This window comes from Haemaphysalis longicornis, unplaced genomic scaffold, assembly GCF_048455015.1.
Source record: "Haemaphysalis longicornis isolate Haplotype H1 unplaced genomic scaffold, Haemaphysalis longicornis Haplotype H1 scaffold_7, whole genome shotgun sequence".
In the NCBI taxonomy this organism is placed as follows: Eukaryota; Metazoa; Arthropoda; class Arachnida; order Ixodida; family Ixodidae; genus Haemaphysalis; species Haemaphysalis longicornis.
Window position 1 is genome coordinate 73802678 of NW_027526422.1, and position 23871 is coordinate 73826548.

The 23871-nt window shown below is 48.5% G+C and overlaps 1 protein-coding gene across 1 annotated transcript; it reads right to left on the reverse strand.

The window, feature by feature from the left end:
- Positions 1–4689: 4689 nt before the first annotated feature.
- Positions 4690–21016, reverse strand: LOC144146352 (uncharacterized). The gene is made up of 8 exons (XM_077678308.1): positions 20944–21016; positions 20610–20859; positions 19351–19519; positions 17658–17797; positions 14417–14558; positions 9652–9813; positions 5875–6006; positions 4690–5329 (listed from the first exon to the last, which is right to left on the reverse strand). The coding sequence occupies exons 1-8, from the start codon at positions 21014–21016 to the stop codon at positions 5105–5107; spliced, it is 1293 nt and encodes a 430-aa protein (XP_077534434.1). The 3' UTR covers positions 4690–5104.
- Between the last annotated feature and the right edge of the window lie 2855 nt (positions 21017–23871).

The following is a 23871-nucleotide window of genomic DNA, read 5'->3' on the forward strand; positions in this document are numbered from 1 at the left end:
ATGAACCCTTGGAAATGTGAAGGGGAACCTGAACATTACGGTAGTGTAATTAGCTTCCACGCATTGCAGTCGTTATTTTTCGATATGTTGTCTTTCAGCATTGTCTGTTACGAGAAAAGTACCAGAAGATGCGTCTGACGCACATAACGGTTAACGGTAGCTTGGGAAAGCTGTTTGTTTCGGAGGACTGGTAAGGTGTCAGTGACCGGCATAAGCAGCAGCCTGGCGTTGGCACTAACATTAATTCGGGCCCCTAGAATGCTCTTCTCAAATGCTTACCTTATTTTTCGGTTTGTCACCGCTTGGTACCACTTCTTCGTATCGACAGGGTGAACGCTCCCACGAAGTATAGTTGTACGGGTGCAGCTGCGTTCCTTGTTTACTTGTATGCTTATTCCCTTAATCGTCAGTTTGTATCCTGGTGTGCTATATCGGGAGGCAAGCATTTGCTACACTCTGCAACTTTCTCATGGAAAGACTTACTCCCGTTCTGCTGCGGCTTGGAACCTAACATGGCTCGGCCATGACCATAATTGTGTACATGGTTGATATCAAGGCACGTGCGCTGGAGGATCGGGTGGGTATTTTTTTATCGCGTTTATTTTTCCAAAGGAGATGAAGGGGTATCTGCACTTACGACTGCTCAGTAACGGAATAACCAGACTATGCAAGCGGGAAATGTATACTGGTACTGCACGTATGTTGTCTTTATTAAGGGTAACAGATTGGTCATTAAGGGTAACAGAGAGGATCCCTAGAGAAGGCAAGCGCTGCAGGGGGCGGCAGAAAGTTAGATGGGCAGATGAGATCAAGAAGTTTGCGGGTATAAATTGGTCACAGTTGGCACAGGACCGAGGCAATTGGAGAATAATGGGAGAGGCCTTTGCCCTGCAGTGGTCGTAGATAGGCTGCTGCTGCTGATGATGATGACTGCACGTATTATTTCAATCATCGGAAGTGTTAAAGGCACCGTGTTAAGACTAGGACGAGTGCTATGAAGAAATTAATTCGACGCGCAGGCCGCGATAAAAATCGGTATTAAGGAACGAGTGCGTTGGTCTGGGAAAAGCATTGGACGCCAATTGTCCAATGCTACGACGCATATCGGGACAGTGGTTTTGCGGCGTCCCCGCAAGTGCCTTGTCGGTGACCGATGCGCCACATTTTTCAAGAAAATATGTGAACGTTGCACTTTCACTAATCTCCAGTAAACGCGACAATTGCGTGGGATGAGTGAAACGTATGCAACACGCACCGATCACGACAGCACAACTGGCGTAAATCGTTAACCAGGAGTTCCTACGTGGCGGTGCCATCTGTTACTCCAACCAAATCCCTTCTGAGGACTCCCTTGCGAAAGCGTCGACGATCTCATGTTGGCTTGGTATAATTTCATACGAGGCCTCTCTTTCTTTCTGTTGATTGGGACGTCGGCACACACCCATATAGTAGTGACCACTTCCCTACCAAATTAACGTGTACCGGTACTCTGTGCAAGCCTGTCAGGGACCGCTGGCTTCTTCTTCTCTTCCTCTCCTGCAGGATGATCCACTCGCTGATCACGGTCGACTGAATCCACGCCGTAGACTGGACCTCAAGACAGTGGGGTTTCCAGGATATGCAGGCGGGGAAAATTGCAATGCCGCTAATGGGCACAAACACGTTCAGAAGGGAACGTCTCGTGTTTTATTTAGAGGTCCTTATCCTTCAAATTTGGTCAAGTTTTTTGGGAGGCAATGAGAACGAAACATAAAAGCGGTACTATTTCAACTAAACTAAACAAAAAACAGTAGTACTATAGATTGACAGAAATTAATCGAAAGTCTAATTTATTTACGTACAACATGCACACGCACACGCATGCGCACGCGCATGCGGACGCACACGCACGCACACTCACACACACACACACACGCAGCAGTAATAAATACGGTTGCCTCAGCCAGTATTATTAAGGCCGGAAAGAATCGTGAAACATGGTTAAGTAGCGCAGTATGGACGGGACAAAAGTAGAGACCACACAGGACTAGCGCTAGTCCTGTGTGGTCTCTACTTTTGTCCCGTCCTTACTGCGCTACTTAACCATGTTTCACAGTTCGAACCAACTAGCCCACCTTTACGCATCGGAAAGAATCGCTGCGTGCGCCACATTGCCGAAGGCCATTTTTAGTTCGAGGACCAAAATGGCTCGAGGGGGGTGGTGAGTGGCAAGTGCAATTGCCTATTCTTTCAGTCGCATCATAATATCCTGGGTGCTTAAACATTGTCGAAAGCCGAACATTGCTTTGGGAAGTTGGTTGGTGTCTTCAAGGTATGGCAGCAGCCTTTTTCAAGGTATGGCCGCAGATTGTCTATGTGCGGCGATTTGCCCGCTTTAAGAATGAAGGGACTTCAGCGGTTTTTAATACGTAGGCGGCCAGATGTACAAAATTCATTTAGGTGTTCAAGCAAAACGGCAAGTTCGTCGGCACATAAACTGGGAAGCAGCTTATAGGTTATTTGGTCAGTACCCGGGGCAAGCCTTTTCTTACATTCCGCCATGGCTGCTTCCAGTTCAAAAAAATAGGTAATCTCCGTCGAGGTCTGCGTTTGGGGTACCAGAGTACGGTGGCGGAGGGGATAGATCTCTCTTCGGAGGTATTTATTCGTTAAGCCTTGAATAAGCTGTTCTAAGAAGCGGTTCATACAGTTGAGTCCTAATTACTTTAGAGTGGCGAGAATATTGCTGCAAAGTGCGTGGATGAATATGGTGTACAGAAAGAAGTACTCAATTTTCAGCTTGCCCGTATACTATCACCAGACACATCCAAAAGTAACATCGATAACTGCGTGTGCATGCCTTCGAAATGTCATCAAAACACTCTCAGGTGATAGTCACCGGTGACTTCAACGTGAATGTTCAATCTTGCGACCTGCGTACCAACATTTCACTTGTTATACGTCCAGCTGCGGGCAGGCGTTGGCAATCCTTACTCTAAGCGGGACGTTAGGTCTACAATTGGGCCGTCGCATGTCCGTGGCGCCCCCCCCCCCGCCCTTTCCTGACGGGCACGAACTAGAACACCGGTAAGTTATAAACCGTAAAACACGAGTGGTTTTATGAAAGAGGCTTCATGAATCAAGTTTCAAGAAACACGCTTCACAAAAGCTTTTCGAAGATTATTTGTTCTGCTTTCATTGAAATTTCTGTGTTCCTTTTGTTCCGAATGTTTTAAACACTACCGAATGGGTGTATTGCTGCGACTAAGAGGAGGCTGTCCAATAGCCACGACGTCGCTTGTATAATATCCTTTATGCAAGAGAAAAATTCCCATGCAAAAAAGAGTGAAAAATGGTTTCAGTAAGCGTCTCGGCTGTCTAATGGTCGTGTAGTAGCAAAACACGGCGTTGAAACTGCGTGTTGACCTAATCGAAGTACTGTATGCTTTTGTTGACTGTTCTAAAATCCTTTCAGATTTTTTAAACAATTGAAAAAAAGTGTTGCAGGGCCTTTTAAATGACGTGGAATGGATGTTGTTGGAGTCTTCTTTGTGTCTGTATTGTTTCAATAGAGAACAAATGCAATATGTCGTCTGCCTATTCGCACAGGCCCGCAGCCTCAGTGTGTCATTTCGTTGCAGAGGAGAAAGAAACATGAACCGTTAACAGCCGCACCTCGGTCCTTATGACGTTAGACGTTAAAAGGGCGTCAGACGTCTCATCCTATTGCTGAGACCCGCCGCGGTGGCTCAGTGGCTAAGGTGTTGCGCTGCTGAGCACAAGGTCGCGGGTTCGATTTCCGGCCGCGGCGGCCACTTTTCTGATGGAGGCGAAAAGCAAAAACGCCCGTGTGTACGAGATTTCGGCGCACGATAGAGATTCCCAGGTGGTCGGAAGTAATCCGGAGCCCTCCACTACGGCGCGCCTCATCGCCTGCCTTGCATCGGCGCGTTAAACCCTACAATCAATAAATCAATGCTATTGCTAAGCTTCATCCAGCCTGGTCGGATGAGGCTTAGCAATAAACAGACAGACGCCACCTAGCAAAACTTTTGGAATCGTATAATTATGCTTTCGAATCCAAACGGACTTAGCCAGACAGTTCGTGAATATACGTACGGAACACGGAGAGTCTCCTCGCGTTTTTACTTGGCAAAGCGTACTTTTTTTTCCAGGAGGACTCCTATAGGCACGTCTACAGCGCAGCACCGAGTGTCCTCGTCTGCGTTACCGCTGTCAATCTTACAAAGGAATGAATGTAAAACCCTGCGCTCGCTCTTATCAGTCCAGAGCCAAGCATATCTCTGAGCTTTGTGGAAGTCTCTGTTGTCGTGATTAGGTGCTTCCCTTCGGCTTCGTTCACCCTCCACACCTGGGCAGGCAGAGAAAGGATATCAAGTATAGAGTGCGGAGAAAGGTTTACGACGAAATTTTATTTTTGGAAGGGCTTGCGAACCGGGGTCAAGGGGAGCTGTGAAATCTTGAAACCGTCATTCAAGAAACAAAGAAGAAAGGTCGGCCGCTGCTCCTGCTATTGACGGCAATTAATAAGCTTATAGTCATTCAGTGCTTCCGAATTAAAGAAGTGAAGGCATGACCAACATAAATGTCTATTTGCGTCAAATATGAGAGTCACTCTAACGCACATGTAGTGGTATGCTTGAACTGTAATGACCCTGGAACAACGGCAAACTGCGGCGGGTATAGAATAGTCAGGTCATGCAATTTTCATTTTTTCCTCTCTAATAGGCATATAGGTCGCATGCCATATAGGTCACATGCCCGCACAGTAAGTACAATGTACGCTTTAAAGGATATCTGGAAGCTCCAATTCATACGCATAATGGAAACTAACAATTCTAAACGTGACAAATCTAACAATGCACGTTGGGAAATTGCTACTACGTTCAAAAGATTAAAAGGTGAGATGCCCGTTAGGCGTGAGGCGGCCAGCTAGTGGGTCCAGCCGCATACAAAATAACCATTGCCTTGTTATTGGAACCATTCGATTTAAATATATGCATTTATATTAGTCCTCAGGGCGTCAAAAGTGCCCCGAATAAACCGCACCAACACGGCTCTCGCTGACAAAACCGGGGGCTTCGATATACCCGATATGTGGTCATCATATGCAGGGCTTGGTTTCGTTGTGCGCAGCGGCTGTTAATGTACGAAAGTATTTAGCGGTCCGGTCGAAACGAATGTGCCCGGCGGGTTCCCTGGGTTTCCCGGCGGAAGCGTTCGCCGAGTCGCTTCCCGAGACGCACTCTCCATCCCAGTCTTCGCAATCAATGTCAAACATGGCCAAGCCGATGTCCATGTCTCTATGCTCATTCATAATGAGGCATATCTGCGACGAGTAAACAAAAGAAAAATATCATATATGGTTAGACATTGTGAAGGTGCGTTTAGGCGGTCGGTTGCGTCACCATATGACTGTCAAAATCGTACAAAGGCCTGCAGGAATTCAGCGCATTGCCACTGGCACAGACAATGCGCCCACAGAAAAGTACAGTGGCTTACACGTTTGTCTAAATCACAGCTGTTCGTATACTTCCGGATTTCTGCGCCATCGACGTAAAGTTGTTACGAAAAAAACTGTTCCAGCACTCTGAGTCTGAGCCGACCTCTAAAGTACTAAACACGTGTTCGAATGGTTTGCGTCAGTACTGTTCAGATGTAATGAACACGCGCGTTGTCTGCTCTGCAAGAGATCGAGAGAAGGAATGGTCGCATCTCCAGTGTGGCGCAAGTTCCGCGCTCTGTAAACACCGCCTCTCGTTGGCGGTCGCGTGCACGTAGCCCTACACACATATCGTCCGACACACGAAACAACTTACGCGCCTCCCAAGACCAGTGCGTCTGCTAACCTAACGTTTTCCCTAAGCGACTCACCTTTCTTCGTATAGTCAAGAACGATTCAAACGTCGCCAAAAGGAGTTTAGCTCCCGGGGGCCTTGAGACCATGGTGAGCTGCTCGGCGTCCAGGACGGGATGAGCGTACACGTGCGACGGGTCATTGCAAAACTGAAACGAGTTAGGCATGCGTAGCTGTTAGGGGCAAAGAACGCCGTGCTGTACGAACGCCTTCATCGTTCAATAGCGGCTTTGCAAACTGAAACTTGCTGACCGTACTGCAGGAAGCGTTATAAACCATTGGTGTTTGCACTAGCCGTTTGCATAGGCTCGGTTTTCGGGGCTCCTCACGCTGAGCTTCCGTACAGTGCAAGAGAGTGATGCGTACGTCAGCACGAAATAAGGTAATGTAATGTTTTTTCACTGTTTGTTGAAAGAATAAGGGCAAGTTAAGGGGAGGAGCGGGCCGAGATGTGTCGGAGTCATGTAGGTACACCGGCGCGACTTGTCATCTGTGGCTTGGACGGAATAAAAGTGCCAAACTTTCCCCTTTTTGCCTGCCTAAAGGCACTTATCTACCTTGAAACGGAAGATGACGATGCTGTGGGCTGCATTTTGATTGATTTGTGAGTGTGGCAATAGCTTGAAAATGTCTCCAAGGCTTAGCGTAGCGCATTATCATAGCTGGGTGGCTGCGAAGGACGCAAGATGCGACATACTGTTTTACTGCGAAGCCGTATATGTCTAACCTCCCCTCCTCGCCTTCCGTTTTCATTTCCGCGAAGCCGCTTTATTAGGTGGAGCTCCGGGGCTCCTCCCCGTCACTGCCTTTGTTCCTACCATTCCCCCGCCACCACCGATGTCTGTTTAGCAAGTGGGGCTATCGGCTGACAACGGCAGTATCACCGTTATCAGATTATTTCGGAGAACCAAGAAAAGCGCGAATTGGTGTAAAAACAACCGAAATCCGCCGCCAGCAGCGTCGTCTCAATTTTCCTTGCGACGAGTAGTTGCGAATCACTTCCGGTTGAAGAGCAATTTGCAGATTGAAAGGCTTTCCGAGGGGCATTTTCCTCGGTGTATGTCACGCCTCGGTATGCTCCCATCACCGGTTGCCGATTTTTGCGTACACGTCTTGGGGGTGGAAGGGGGGGGGGGGGAGCGTGCAAGCACAGCTGTGCTTGGTGCCGCTACTAATGACATCGCCGTTGTGTTGGTGGGAGATTTGAACGTTTAAGACTGTTGGCTCAAGGGTAGAACACATGAGCGAAAAAGCACGCGTCCCCGCACGCGCCTCCGCCCCGAGTCGCGCTTCGGCTGCCGGATACCCGCCCGCCTCTACCGATCCCGCCCGCATCCAACCTGCTAGATTATTTGCGGCGCCGCGCCGCAAACCGGATTGCTCGGATGGGCACGTGTCATTTGCTCTTTGTCAGCTTTATAGCGAGCCTGGCAGGCTCTATCTTATAGTGTGGGGGCGCCACAAAAATTGGGCCCATCTCCCCGCGAGGGGGACTCGAGTAAATGCGTCGCATAGGGGGTGGGTGTATTGCGTTAACGTTTAGTGTTTGGGGAGTTGGTGGTAGTGAATGCGTTGTATCAGCAGCTTCTTGAAGTAGTTTGAATGAGTCAAGGATATAAGGCGCGTTCGTAGCCTCCCATTCTGTGTCGGCTTTGTGGCGCAGTGGGTAGAGCACCATGTACATTGCATTCCGCCCGCAGGGTCGAGGGATCGAAACCAGGCGCCGGATAGTATTTTTTTTTTATATTGTGTAGGGGGAGGGGTGCGGACTACGACTACGGACGTCAACGCGGGTGACATCGTGAGTAACTGAAATGCTCTGCATTTAAAAAACCCAAGTTAGACATATTTCCTTGTCCGTCTTATGAGCAGTGGGAGAGCGTGCGGTCCAGTTCCAGTCCGGAAGGCCGGCCGCGGTTGTTTGAAAGAGCCGTCAGAGCTAAGACCCCGAACGGGGTCCTGAAAAGAGAACATCACTTTACATTTTTTTGCTAATAAAAAGTACATTATCTCTCTCTCTCGCCCGCTTCAATGCGCCCTGTCAGCTGTCCCGCGTAAGTGAGCGTTAGAACGGTGATTTTGGGCTAGTTGGTAAGCGAGCGGTTTGGTTCTGGGTTGGTGTGTTGCTCCAGAGGTTTTAGTGCTACCTAGAAACACCATTAAAAGAGAAACTGGCGATTACTTTACTCCCTAATGCGATATTCAGGCGCAGCAGCAGTGAGCTGAGGCAGCATTCACTCGTGGGTTCTCTCGACGGCAGCTATGGTGAGCTTCTAGCTGCGGCTGCGGCGCGAAGTGCGTCTCAGGAAGGGACCGCGCACTGCGTCTTAAGCGAGCGCACATTATAGTCACGCGCCCGGCCCCCTCACGTTTTCGCCCAAGCGTCGCGTCGACGAGCGTGCGGGCACAGCATACTGCTCCCTTCCCTCCGCCCCCGCATACTTTTGGAGAGCGCTGGCGGGCATCGCCACGGCGAAACGCCCTCGCCTCGCAATTTCGCGACACTCTTCTCCTTGGCTTTCTTTCACCTTTCGCTTTTTCTTTCACAGGTCGAGCCAGGCTGTCGTTCCCTCGGTTACGCCGACAACCGGCTCAGCCCAGAGACGGCCGCCAAAGGGCCATGCCCTAAAAACGTATTGTAGCCACTAGTACCCGCGGCCGTAGCCAACGAAAGCACAAGTTAGAGGCCGCCATTTTTAACGGTGTTGAGCTAATTCCGCATCGAATAGGCACTAAAAGTGCACCTGCTTGGTGCCGCTAAGTTGGCAGCGGTACCGTTTCAATGCCGCCTTTGAACGGAAAGCGTGATGGCGGCCCAGAGCGCGTCGAACCTCTAGGCAAGGCAGCAACGTCGCACTGATGATAGAAATGTACACCATGCCGGGGTCTTGCGAAAAACATGGGATGACATCTCGGAAGGCTTGACCGAAAAGATTGTCTTGTGGCTGCCTACTCCGGAGTGCCGAATAATGTGAAAATTACGAATGCCTGCATTCGTATCGAAGCGAATAACCAATAGAAAACCATCCTATCGGATATTCGACAACACCGAATATTCGCCCATCCCTACTCTTGAGGAGTCTCCTGGACAGCGCCCTCCGAAGCTCGTTCCGTTCGCTAGCCAGCGCCAGAAGCATCCTCTTCACTCCTGTCGTTATTTTCTCCTTTCAGGGAGGCTCGCTTGCACGTGCGGTAGCGGCCTACCCTCATTCGGCGCTGCTGTTTCCCTTTACCGCTCTGTGCTGCATCGCCCGTTCTCAAAGTCCTCCTCCTACCCTCCTCCTTTTTATCATCCCTGGATCGCGGTCCAGAGCTCACACTTCCCAACTTATGGTCTTTCCTGGCGCACGATGCCCGGCTCACACTTCCAGGCTTGCAAAAGTTCAACTTTCTTCGGGGGGAGGGGGGGGATTTTAGGTACCTCACGACGATTTTTTGTCCCTTACGAACTCAATGAAACATACAGAGCGCAGTCTTTCATCTTAATAAACTGAAACGAAGCAGACGGCGAAAGATCAATAGCCGAAACGGCCGGATAATGAAGTGCCACGGTGTGTGGCTGGCCGGCATCGCAATTCAGTGCAATCCTTTTGTAGACGCACAAGTAATCGACTACTTTCTCTATTAAAGTTCAATAGTCTAGGCGGTTCGCGGACCTGATTGAATGCCTCGCTCCCGCGAAAGATGTATCCGCGAAGATTACGGCAGCAACAACAAATGTAAACGTCGCCACGATGCATGGTGAAACAGCGATAAAAACATGATGAAAGCCTGTTGCACATCCATGTACGTACCACGGATGTGGCGCTGGGGGGCTGCCGGTGGTCCATGCACGGTGCGTATAGGTGTCCCTGAGAAGGGGCCATGTAGAGGCGGGTGCACATTGTCACGGATACGGCCAACGAAGGGAATCGGTTCCATTCTGTCAGGACGCTGATCTCGGCCATCGTCTTCCTCTGGGGTGGGAAAGGGGCCGGAAAAAGAGGAACATTCAGCCACCACGTCTACAACAAAAACACGCACACAGGCACACACGCAATCCGGTTCACACTGTAGACCGTTAACGTTGCAGGCAGTTCAAAATATAGACAGAACGGGGAAGTGGATCAGACCATAACACCAATTTTTAAGGACTCAGCGGCGTACTGGGTGATTGCTTCCATGTGGTGGAATTGTAAGGTACCCGACTAATATGCCCCTGTTTAGTGGCAGGAGCGGGGCATAGTTAAAAGCTGGTGGCTATTACGGCCGAATAATGTACAAAGCCAAATTAGGTGGTAAAGATTTGTTGTGCCTTTAGGACTACAGGGGGGCATCGGTGCAATTTGAATCCTACTATAGCTGTCGACGTATGAATAAAGGTGGGAGTGCAAGCTGCGTTCGCATACCCCATATTGGCGAACACTCCCCCTGGACGCGAGAAGTGCTTGAGGGGGACAACGATGCCAACCGGATCTCCTGCCCGTAAGAGCTTGCTACTTTCCTTTTTGAGGTAGCGAAGCTAGAGTTGGCCGTCTGCTTGGAGAGGGGGGACGGGCATGGCGGGCACCGCTGGAGGTGATTGTAGCCTCTCCCTGGGAGAGTCGTTGTCTTGTCTTGTGCGCGGGTAGTATGTCCAGGAGTTCAAAGATTGCGAACTTTGGAGACTTCAATTTGTAGGTCTCTTATCATGGTAAGGATATTGGTTGCCGCAGTGTTCGGTGAAGACGGACGATTCAACTCTCGGACAGCAAAATAGGAATGCACGATAATTCGAAATTTCTACGCAGGGAGATGTCCAGAATGGTCAAATTTGCCGTGCGGCTCCCAGAATTAAGTTCCATCGCTTCTACGAGGCCCTATGTGTAAGAAATGTGCCTGGATCCATTCAATTCCGGCAGGTCCGTACATGTCCCGGAAGTGGCCGCCATCGCTCCATTCAGAGTTGCGTGGGTGTAGATGTCAACTTCGTCACCTGCCTTGTCATTAGCGAGTGTGAACATATTGTTTGCGTACTTTTCTTTTATTCTTGCGGATAGGCCGCCGACGTAGAATTTTGATGGAAGGGCGTTCCCACAGAGGGAATGTTGGCGGCAGGTGAGGGGTGGCAGAGCTACTACTTACGTGGTCACATTTTTGGAGTCTTTCTTGTGAAGAATGGTCCAGATGGTATTGTAGGCGTATACATATAGTTTTGGCCTCTTCTCTCAGGTTAGTCACAGGGGGAAAGGGAAATGTTTCGTGGAGAGTATCGGCCTGGGTGAAGGAGGGAGACCGCTGATCGCTCAGAGAAAGTGCCGATTCATTTGGTCGAGAGAACTTACATGCGACCGACGTAATTCATAAACGGGGAAGCCGTAGGTGAAGCGCCCATGCGCCACAGCACGGGCAGCTGGGTGCGCCCCGCCTTATTTATATGATATCCGGGTGTAAGGTGGAACGCCAGGCCTTCCTAAGTGAGGCTATCTACTGTTTTGGGCTATTACAGCTGCTGAAGGGAGCGCCCAACAGTCGAATGGTGCCATTGTGGGATTAGCCTGCCCCCGTTTTTGAAGAGAGATAATTTGTTTCTTACTTGTGCAACATTTACTATCTAGGCTGAGCAGTTCTGTCTTGGTTGTGCATAGCTGTAGCGGAACTGGGACAGCGTATTTTCCAAGCTCAGGGCTGCTTCCTGCAACTCTGTTTGCATAGTTTCTTTCCAGTCGTAATCCTGGGCTTCTGTCCGTACCACAATATCGTCTGCATAAAGCGCGAATCGAGCGGTGCTGTCCTGCTCAAGAGTTCGGGCCACGCGGTTCCGTGGCAAATTAACGGGGAGAGGACCAAAATGGACCCCTGTGGGACTCCTCAATCGAGGTAGATAGTAATGGGCTGGTGTTTTTGAGCGTCAAGACGGATCGGCCGATTATGAATAAAGCTTTGTACCAGGCCTGGGCCTTCTGGCTACGGAAGGCGAGAGATGCCACTGACTGACTTAAATGTGTCAATTTTGTGACTATGACCACAAGACTGCAACTGTGTTCATTGTGTGAGCTGTGACCTTCCCCTTTTCCCATCATCCTTGCTCCGCTTAGGGCCTGATGGCATCTCGTTTAATAAACTGTTCCACTCACTCAGCACACACACATGCGTGCAGAGCCCCGAAACGGAAATTTTAATTGGACGTGACTTCGACTTTTGCAAAAACACGTCTTGAGGTATTTGGAATGAAAGTATTACAAAAATTTTATAACCCCTACTACCGAAACGAAGCTACCGGCCGAGCTGCAGTTATTATAATTTGTTAGTATTTTTTATTTTCTTTATTTTTCCATTTAAATTGGACTCTAGTGCACTCTGGGACGCAGGCTCGACTTTCTTCGGTGCAGATTTTCCAAGCATGCTTTGGAGGGAACGGGCTTAGGCCATCTGCCTTAGGGGAAGCGACGAGTTTATTTATCTCAGCACTATGAACGCTTGCGTCGTAATTTTGCCAACAAATGTCTTCACTTATCCCGTTTGGCTGAGTCGGCGGCGCTGGAACATGGTGCGGGGTTTACACTTTTTTATGATCAGTCAACTAGGTCACCCATCTACGCTATCTGAGGAGAGAAAAAGAATAAATCCCTATTAAGAGTAAGCGCTAGTGTTGGGGCGCCTGCCTGGTGAGGAGCCTGCTCGTCTAAGTATCTTCACTGGCCTTCCCGGTCCTCACCACCAAAATCGGAGCTGATAAGCTGGCTCGCAAAATGCTCGTAAGCTGGGTTCGGATGAGGGGATAGGAACTTGCTGTTGGCACTGCCATACCATTTGGTACACAGTGCAGGGCAAGGCAGAGCCAGCGGGCAGAACATGGACGTGACATGGTTAAAAGTGGCATGTAAACCTTAACTCTACCCTATTCTGCGCCGAGATATGAGTGCAGGATTATTTTAAGAAAAATTGGCGCAGATTGCACAATTGGTGCAAGGCTGAAGATGCCGCGGAGCTGGGGGTCGAGTTCGCTTCTTCACGTTTCGCTAACTTTTGCTATAGGTTTCCCTAGGTTGTCAGGGTTTGCGATGTTCTTGTTAGAATAGGCTAAGTTTGGAGGGGTAAACAAAAGTTTAGCCGGATTCTACAAGGCCGTTGTGGTCGGTTCCCCATGCTGACAGCGGGTCACAAAGACAGAAGCTAGGTCGACCCCCAGCTCCACTGTTCATCCAGCCTTGCACCATCGGTGCAGGCTGCGCGAATTTTTGGGGTTTAGTAGCCTAAGAAGGATTAGCTCCTATAGAATGGTATAGTAAGGGGAGCGCATAAGCATATGTCCTTTCTGCTCATACTCAAGTAGGCGCGAAAGCTAACTTCACTGCTACAATACCATATCTCCGGTGATGCCCCCTTTACAGGTCGCGCAGTTTTTTTGTATTTTTTGCTAACGCCACCGGACCAAGCTCAAGCGTAAACAGCTCTGCTGTTAAAAGGACGGACCCCGTACGTAACTATTTATGCAGACCGCATCGGAGTACACGCGGTTGTTATGCGTGTATTTTTTCTTGTGAGAGCCTACGGGCGATCACTCGGAGAATCATAGCGTTACAGACGGCTTACCAACTCCGCCACAGGTTACCCACCCTTCGCTCTGCCATAGCTGACAACCCTTTGTCAGGCAGGTTCCTCCTAACCTGCGAAGAACTTCAAGTTGTCGGTGAATGGGAGATATCGTCTCTACATCGGCCACTCTGGTGATGACAGTACTTCAATTAAAATGTTATCGGATCCGATGTTGACACAATAACTGACTCAAAACAGAACAGCGTCCCAAGCGGGTGCTTAGGTACTGACTGTAACGATAATATAGTTATACGAATCACCGCGGAGTCTAATCGCAACCGCGGGGAGGAAATAAGTAAGCGCATGTTAAAAGAAATACTCCTCATTGCCACGAAATTATTCCAGAGCTGTCTCATTGAAAATCAAGCGCATGTATAGGAAGCTCAACCTAAAAACATCAGAAATTGAATAAGAACTGCAGAAAGAGGTAGAACAGTAGAACTCGCACTTGGCCGTACCTTAAAAGTGTGTTAACCAGTACACTTTTTTATTTTCTACAAAATATTTCAAGCCTCAGAAATCGCAAAGACATGGTTCTTCTCCAATTAGGTAGAACTTAGGGTAAACATTACATGGTTAGCACGTGCTAGGTAGCAAACTTCTATTAGAACAGGTTAATGGAGACGCTGAACAATTGGTTATAAGGAATACTTTGTTACAACCAGTGGCGCCTCCGAAGCCATAAAAGGGGCACAAGAAGCAGCAGCTCTGATGCCTTGATTATAATCAATGAACAAAGGTTCCCATTGTGAACGTGCCAACACTTTCATGAAGGCACTCTAACAGCGTTGCAGGTGAATGAAAAAGCTAAATCGAACAATGTCGATCCTTTCAAAGTGTAATTTTCCTCGCAGTGCTCATCATTGCTTTCCCTCGACAGAATCTAATACTCTGCCGAAAAAACGCAGACCACACACATGTACCATTTGCGCACGTTCTGAACAGGCTCCCGGTTCGTGACTCTGGGACCCCGGCCGTCCGAAAAGAACAAAAACAACTCACCATGCCCACCAGTGGAAACCCAGAACGACGTTGCGTGACCTCGAAGGGTGCCGGTCCCGTAATCAAGCACTTGGGGAAGCCAGCGGTGAACTCGTCGTCCGATATGTGCGTCAGCGGGATCAGGCCGTCCACCATGAATGTCCTGCAGCAAAATACGGCCGCGTGTCCATCTTCTCACATCGCGGCAACTAACTTCGAAATCTTCTGCCGGATCTGCCACGTAAATGCCTGTCTTCTCTCTCCCTCCCCACTTTCATGCTCTCCCCCTTCCTTTAGTTCCTCTCTCAATAAGCACGGATGAGGTTTGTTAAAGTCAGCTTATATTTCCCGCGTATCATTGCTCGCGCTATTTATAGGAACGTTTTGTTCCTGTTAAGCTTGGAACACTGCCATGAGGTCCAGGCTCGCGTGAGCTATTTTTGCGTTATTGAGTAAAAATACTGTGTTCAATGTGCATCTAATCTTATATGTCAATGAATCACATACTTGTTTTTCATTACAAAAATACTGAGAATACCAGTCTCCCAAAAGGTCTTGCCGCAAATATGCCTAAGGTTTTGCTTTTGCTCAGCAGTGTGCCCGGATGGCGGAATCGACGGACCGGACGGACCGGACGGACCCACGGAAGGACCGACAGACCGACGCACCGGATAGGTGGAACGGCCAAAATTTTCTCGTTTAAGTAGCCCAAGACTATTGTCTTTCACAAACAGCCTCTTGCTATACAAAGGGGGCGCGACTCAGCTTGCACACTCAGTTCGGCCTCTAAGGGCATACAGTCAAACCCGTTTATAGCGAACTGCAATATGCACCGCGATTTGTTCGATATATCCAATAGTTCGATATAGCCGAACCCGCCTATAACGAGCTTATTATTACGAGTTCTCATTGCGCGGTAGCCCCCCTCCTCAACTCCACCATCCCCGCATGCAGAAACGAACACAGTAAAGTAGCCATTAACCATACTCAAAATAAGCCATTTATTGCAATTAATAACACTTCTTTCCGCCTTAACTGCCTACTTTGCAAAAAAAGCGTTGATTTTTGTTTTCACTTTCGTTTTGGCGGGGGCAACTATCATAGCATTCTCTACACGAAACATTGTTTGCAGCAGTACAAATATGCGTCCTCCAAAATCGAAGAAGCATTGGCGGAGCACATCGACTGCCGAAAGCGCTTCACTATAAGCATCGAACGGGTTTCCCTCGCGACATCATCGGCAACGTTGGCCAGCTCTTCCCACAGTTCACCGATGCTGCTGTCTTGGTCAGGACTCGCTGACTGGGCGGGTTCCGTCGTAAGTCCCACGCGTCAGAAATAGTTACAAAAAGTGTCGGCCGTCACGTCGCTCCGTGCGAGGCGCAATGTCCCAGTCGCGGCTCTTGCTCCGTGGTCGCGGCCAATCCACATCTCAATCGCCGCTCCGAGACCATGCATTTCGCGGCTATTCTAGGCACGCGGAGTTCGATATATCGGATGTGAACTTCGTTATAAGGAATATGTTTCCCGTGTATTTCCGTAACTGAATTTTTTTTTGTTCGATATATAGCATGATTCGCTCTATCCGGGTTCGTTATAGCCGGGTTTGACTGTATATGTGGTAATGCGATAGTGGTTCGAACAGGAAAACCTGGAAAATGGTTTTAACGATAAATTTAAATGACACCGCCAGTGCTATCAAAAATTAACAAAAATTCCTACGGATTCTACAAAGTCCATCAATTTGCAAATGAGGGTTTTAGCCGTAGTGATGCTCCCTTAACTTCCTGTTTTAAAGTTTTCACCTTGCGCTGCCTGTTCCTACCCAAGATTTCTGAGGGCGAAGGGAAAAAAACCGTTAATGCTTACGTAAAAATTTCTAAATTTGAAACATAATATCACTAATTGCCAATGACCATAAGCTTCAGGAAGGGCACAATCTGTCATGAAGAAATTAGCGGAGCAATCCTAACATCCCCCTTATAATAAAAGACAGGCTACCGCGCATTCAAGGGAAGCCGTTGTTTGCAAGCCAAGAAAAAAATCGGCCCTTTATTAGCAGCGAAGCTGTTTAGCAAATTGTAATTTTCCGAATCCGCAGTTAAAAATACCAAGAAATTGCTGAACGCGTGCGCGTTACCGCGTTCCTCGCGGCGACCGCTCGGCACTTAGCAAAAGAAAGAAAATGCCGAGCGCTTGGTTGCGCGTGCCTCGCGACGACCTCCCAGCGTCCCCGGCGCATGTTAAGCGAAGCATACCAACTTAGGGAGATGGGGCAAGACTGCAGCAATCGCACGGCAGTGTAAAACCAAGAAAATACCTAGCGCTCATGTGTGCGTGCCTCGCGGTGACCGCCTAGCGTCTCCGGCGCACGCTTGCGAACCAAGCACACCCACGCAAGGAGATTGGCCAAAAGTGGCAAAAAAAAAATTCCACCGTTCGTCGTAATCGTGGCAATACTTGCTCGGAACGAGAAAAACACGTCATGGCGTACGCCCCACCAAGGTGATGTCTGATCATTATGACTTCCAAAAAATGAAGAAGCTCACACCCATAAAAACAATGATGTGATGAATTTAGTTGCAGCAGAGAACAAAAAGCAAATCGGCTGCAATCGTGGACGTAAACCGTCGTGATGGTCATGAAGGTTGCATACAGTTTCGCTACCTTCAAGTCTTATGTATTAGTGTGAGCTTCATCCATTTTTACGCCCGCGGTTGTTACGGCGGTTAATAGAAATACTCGACGTCAATGTATATGTTGACCACCCCTACGTAATATTAACGCGGCAAAACCTTACAATCTGTTTCGAACACTGAAGGAGCCATTTCCGAGTAGTAGCGCCTGAAGCATGTTTTAAGGCACTTGAAACAGACTCTGCTCATTTTGCGCGGTGCAGTGATTTAGTTTCAGCGATTAACGGATTTAATAGAACCGCACCCAAATCCTTCGACCTGCTTCCAGGAAAGACGTAAACAGTGAAAGCGTTCATAAGACGAATTTCTTGGGAATCCAATCTGCCAAGGTTGTATGCGCCATAAGGAGATGTAGAAAGGATAGTCGATTCCCCGCACGGAGCATAGCGGTGTATGAGTATAATTGGGAGTGGGACAAATATTACACACGTTAATGACATCCATATGACGTCATCGGAGGCGCTATTTTTAACAGCGAAGCTAGTCTTCGTCGAGACTGTAATGGTAGGAGGAGTGTTAACGCGGGCGCAGCGATCCCCCTCGCGTACTCCCGTTTACCCACTCACTTGAGCCGCTTGCCGATCTCCCACAGCAGAGCCATCATGTTCCGCGGCCACATACGGAATCCCAAGACGACGAAGCCGCGCTGGGGTTTCGAAGACGATGTTCGTCTTCTCTGGAGTTTCCGCTGCGACCTCCTAAATGCCTGCGCAGTCGCAGTAGACACCCTTAGAACTGAATAACGTCAAGTGACAGATCAACGTTTTACCAAGGTTTATTACACACACAAGAAAAAAAAGAATTTACTAGAATATTAAAAGCCATTACAACGTGGACAGACCAATTCTTTGAATGCAATGAAGGTACTCGTTTTTCTTACAATCACACCAGGGTGGAAAAATATTTGCGGTACAATATTCAAACTGGCCTTTGTATTTTTACTGGGAGAGGTCTTTTTTTTTTTATCTCGCCCCCACAACAGTATTTTTGGCGAGGAAGTGAGCGGAAGCGGTTTGGCTGCTTGGATGAAAACCAAGACTGGCCACTCTGCCAACTGACTGAAAGCATTCTGTTTCCATTTTTACCCAACAGGCCAAACCACTACCGCTGACCGACTGGTGTCACATGGACGAAAGCACACGAGTACGTCCCTCGGTCATGTCGAGGTAGCATTGTTGGCGAGCAGCTTGCAGAAGAGTTGCCTTCGTTCCAACTTCGTTCGTTCCATCCGAAGCCAAATCCAACTTGTTTAATGCATGGCGGGCAGAGAAAGGTGACGCTACAGAAGCCAGCACACTTGCGTGCTTAAAACATGACAACTCTATTTGGCACAGAAACGTTCTCTGGGGAGGCGAAAGACGGACTGGGGCTCCTCAGAAAGAGCCGATTTATATTCTCCAAAATTACGATCAAGACAAGCGCTGGCCAAGTAGTGAAACACGCACAAGCAAAAACACTCTTGCAGAGTTGGAGACGCCATGAGTGAGATGCCGATAATAGCCGCCGCCGCACCCTCGTGCATGCGTTGGAGGGCTGTGGCCGCTCCGCATTTTCGATGTCGCATGAGTGCTGCAGACTACCGACGTGCACGGTTAAGTCCTAGAAGTGGTCTTCGCCTCAAATTACTGCTGCTCTGCGGAACAGTACCATTCCGCGTCGTGGCGTTGTGCGCTGTTAATGTCTGCGCGCAAAAGTCAACACACACACCACAGTCAATTCCGAACCCTAGCCAGAACGCTGTTTCTGGGGCGAGATGCAGTGCAAACAACATCTCTCTGGGTTACACTTCAAGGGTAACCAGAAGGTATTCTGGGGCAGCATACCGTTTCCTGCGTACACACACCTTTTGCCCTGCATGGCTCTGCGAAAATCTCAAGTGCCGAGGCTTTTTCCGGTGAAAAGCGTTTAGTGTACATGTGTAGGCCCAAATTACTGTGCCGATATACTGAGTATTCTTGGTTTACAGACAGTGAATAGTGCCTTGTTTCTACACACAAACCCCCCTAAAGTTGGAGCCGGTAACCTAGGAAGCAGGCATTTCTGCAATTAACGCGTGGTTTGTTAGCCAAGAAATCTATCCCACCAAAAACGCTCATAAACGTTCGCGAGGGTTAGCACTGGAGGCATCTAGCTTAATTTCATAAGTGTTTTCTCAGAATTTGGCGAAAAGCCTTGAGTCACCTGATGCAAGGCTTGAGCTGAAATTCTCGTTCATATTACACCTCTGACACACATGCCAATTGCTTCCAGGCAACCTACCTTGAGCACATCGAAGACCTGTGACACCGCGGCCGTCATGTTATTGCTTCCAGGCCTGACTTCCAGATCGAGGACGCCGTAGTGGAAGAGCCTCTTCGTAGTCCAGTACTCTCGCATCTTGCGCTGGCCTTCACGTGAGCGGAGGTCTTCAAGCACGTGCGGGCATCTTCTGTGACACGGCGAAGGAATGATACCAGCTCACGAACTCTTATAATGGTAACCCGGAATGGTAACTTTCGCTGCTACCCGGTGTGATGGCGCATGGACTATGGGCTTGTTTTACTCTCCGCAGTTTTATTTGTGGAGGCGGAAAACAGAAGCACCGGTGTCTCGCAATTTTCTCGTATGGTCTAGAGGCTCTAGTTGCCCAGTTGGCGCGAATTAATCCGTACACGGCGCGTCTCATAGCCCGGGAGGAGCATCGGCGCGTAAAACCCCAATCATTGTAAGGTTCGCAGCTACCTAAATAAACGGGAGGGCCTGACAGCCTGTTTATGATAATCCGCGTTCCTACGTCAACTTACTTCAGCTATGGCAAGGAAGCAAGCGTGTTCCTCAAATAACATCACCTCCACATCCTGGCTTTCTTGAAAACTGGTCCACCAGTATAATTTTATCGCATGATGGCTTTCAGAACATGCCATTAAGAACTCGCCAGAATAATAATATTTAATAAAGCAGTGCTGTGTTTTTCAAAGAAATCCAACTGCAATAGGACTTTTACTCACCAGAGACGTACCTACGCCCTCTCGACGTGCCTCTAAATGTCTTACAGATGGCAAATTTGGCTTTTTGCACTGGCCGGCATTTAAGACCTTGTTCTGATCTGCTCAACACCTTTACTACTGAGTCAAAGCGGCGGGTGTTTCCGCAGAAAGAAAACCGTCATATAAGACGCGGTGAGTCCATACTATGATCAAGAGCAGAAGCAAAAAAAGCGAAATCATCATGATCCAATTTATATCCACTGCAGCAGAAACGCTGTCCCATTTGATTTCAACCGCACCTTGCCTACGCTGTGGGTATAAACTCTGTTCCCTGAATTTTCTTATACCTCTATGGAGATATCTGTCTTACCCCACGCTCAGTTCCTCCTAGAAATTAAGTAGGTAATGGCCATCAAAAGAGAAGTTGTTCCTCAACACCGCAAACGTGCTAGGATAACCTCCAATCAAAAACCCGAAGGCGGCGGAAACGGCACTCTTCATATATTGAGAAACCATAAGTGACCTTCCGAAGTTGGTTTTAAAGTTGCGAGCAGATGAGCCACTTGCTTGTGGGGCACATTGATGGCGTACGATGTCCGCTGAGCACCGGCCGCCTTGGCGAGCATCTTCCTGGTTACAGGGTGGCTGTCCTCGGCGAACGTATCCCTCTCGCCCCGCACGTAAAACGGCACAAAGACGTAGTCGCAGACGCCGTCCACGTCGATCTTGTCGAAGTCCTCCTTGAAGTTCCCGAATGTGCAGAACAGCGGGTGCTTTCCCATTGGCCGAAAGATCGACGCCTCTGCGGCATAAAAACACGTGGTGTAGTGTCTAACTTCTAAGAGTCACCCGCGGATTAAGTTACTCGGAAACAAAAATTTCGCACCTTGCGCACAAACCTCTGATACAGAGAGCAAGATGCGGAAAGCTACTTGTCGCAAATTTTCGCCATCCGACATTCATCCGCTGAAAGACAATTGCCTTTTGTAGCTCTTAGCAGTTGCTGTGCGTCTTGCACGCATGTAGTGAATTGTTTTAAATGACTCGAACGCAAGATATAACCTCTTAATGTGCCTGAGGTTGAGTGTGATCGCAGGTCCGTTGTGTACAATAGTCTAAATGCACGTATACCACCCTGCCCAATCGCATCAGTGCGTCAATGATGAGGCTAAGCTGATGGTCGGGAAAACTTAGTTGAGGTTGCCTGACAACTTGGTTTCCCAACATTTATTGGTGGCCATGAGTTATATTCTCAAGTTGTACGTTACCCAGCACTTAGCTTAAAGGTTCAGTGTGAGTTTGAGTGCTGCTGAAGGGATGGAACGCATCGATTTGCTCAATCACGGATACTCAATGCCCCCTATGAGGAATCATATGCTTTTATTGCTTTGAACATGGTGAATCTGTATGGTGGGAACAGCCGTAACTCAATTCCGGAAGCCTGCGAGCTCGCGCTGCTGTTTCGAATGAGAATGCCCATACAAAATGTCGGCGCCAACTAGTGAAACACGCTTTTGAGAACTGCATGCGAGTAAACAAATTTTTGAGGCAGAGAGGTGAAGGGAAATTTGCACCTTGACAAAACCACCTTGCCGACAGGCCATGACATTTCATGCCAAAGAGAAAGTGCAATGAAATGAGAGTTGCTACTGGTTTTCGTAGCAGTCACAGCGACCTCCGTTTATTTTATTTTATGTTTTTGCTGTAAGTCTGCCGCTGATTGCACGCCCATTCCAAGGTGCGCGGCGGCTGTACTCCTCCAAGTGAACTATTCTACTCTAAAGTAAATGGCTATAGCGGAACCCGCCTGTCCATTCATGCGCAGCCATCTGCAACGGAGCCAATGAAAGAGAAGACTAGGCGGCAAGCTCAGTATAAACATTGCATTCAGCCCCCCCCCCCCCCCCCCCCCCCCCTTAAAGTTGGCGCCCGGCCATTATGGCATTCAGAGTGAGAGTCAGAGCCATTGAAGGCATGCACTTCGCTCCTTGGCTCCTTGTGCTTTGCGCGGTTCGAATGAACCATTGGTGCCCCACGCCCCCTTCAACGAGAGACAAAGAGCGCCTGCAAAAGAATGGCGGGGCTGTATTATGTATACATAAACGTGAAATATGCCACTATATGTTTAAGGTATGTATCCCGAATACTCCGCATATACCGAATTCGTACGGACCATGACGTCGCGTTTATGGCGGTCGTACAGAGATGAAGCCAGTGTCAAACTTTTTTATGGTAATAGCGTACTATATTACAATGTGTTACGGACACACGTTCCACTATTCATTCCGGTGGTGTGTTAGCAAGAAAAAAAATTGTATTCCCGTAATTTCATGTATACGAAACGTTTCAGGAGGGAGGTACGACGCTGTCTGGTTTTCTTTAGTTTAAAGTCTACTAACTAGCACAAGCTTGCACTTGCTATAGTAGGGAAGGTTGTGCACCGATACATGCACTGTGTTCATGTGCACTGTTGTTGCAACATTTGTTTGTTTCTGGTTTTTCAAGCCAATGGTTCCCCCCCAGTTGTAATCGACTTCAAAAAAGCGACGCTAAAAAAAAAAAAACGGTGCGAAAACTCCCACCAGGGTCCGCGAAGAGATGCTTCACATATGAAAAAAATATACTTGACACAATATACGAGCGTAATGGGTGTAGCGACTGCATACTTGTCGTTGTAGACCTCGTGGCTGGAGGTATATCGGGAACAAGGGAAGGACGAAGGGTTTTGTCCCGGATCTTAGCCCGTACACTCTGCTTGGTCCTTGGGGTAATGATCGACACTTCTTTGGTGGCTGGCGTCTCAGCTATGCCGGCGTTTGTATCGAAATCTTTAAAGGAAGGGCGTACTGATTCAGATATAAGGACACTCGTTGACGTGAAAATTTAAGAGCGCAAAAAGCGTAGCGAGTGATTACCTGTCGTTGTAGTCTTGATTGTCGGGGTTGTATTCCGAACAAGGGTAGGACCAGGAGTTGTGCCACGGGTTTCAGTCGGCACGTTCTGCGTCGTCCCCAAGATGATCTCCCCTTCGGCGCCTGACCTTTCAGCTATGCCAGCCGCCACATCGGGATGTTCAAGGGCAGGGTTTACTGGCAGTAGGGCGCTCATCAGGGGTTTTTTGGTCGAAACGCGCACAACTTTTCCGCATGTCGGACATTTCGTAGGCGCTTTAAGAGGCACCGGTGGATCTGCAAATTTTTGGTGCCGTCATTAACGTGTAGCTTTGCTGCAGTGCACTATCATCATCATTGTCCTGTTTATGTCTACTGCAGAGAGAAGACCCCCCCTTGGGCTTCCTACCTATCCTGTCCTCCGTTGTCAGAATCTATTCGTTTCTCCCTAATTTTTTAGGCTAAACCCCCATTGAGTTGTCTTGAGTCGACATGTACTTCCTTCTTTCAAAAAAACATTGTGTTACATGGATGGTTTCTTTTTGGCCATTTATTACAATGCAGTGAAAGTCTCAAGTAAGGTATAGTGTAGGGGCCAGTTTGTCGTCCCTCTGACTCTCTTGATCCAGAAGAGCACAATAACAAAATAGGAATGTTCTATGGGTTACGGAAAAAAAATTGGTGCACCCGAAACCCGCCTTTCGCATGGATGACATACGTCGTGCAACCTATATTTCGTGTGGAATGAAACGTGTGCAACCTATATCACGCTGTGGTGTTTAAATGATGGGGTGGCGCTGGTATCGCCTGTAACTAGAATAAAAAGAACACGGTAACTGCAAAAATGTTTTTTTTTTTCAGGTGACGTCACTAAATGGATCTCCTCTTTACAAACACGAATTCGGTCTATAAATTATTGACGG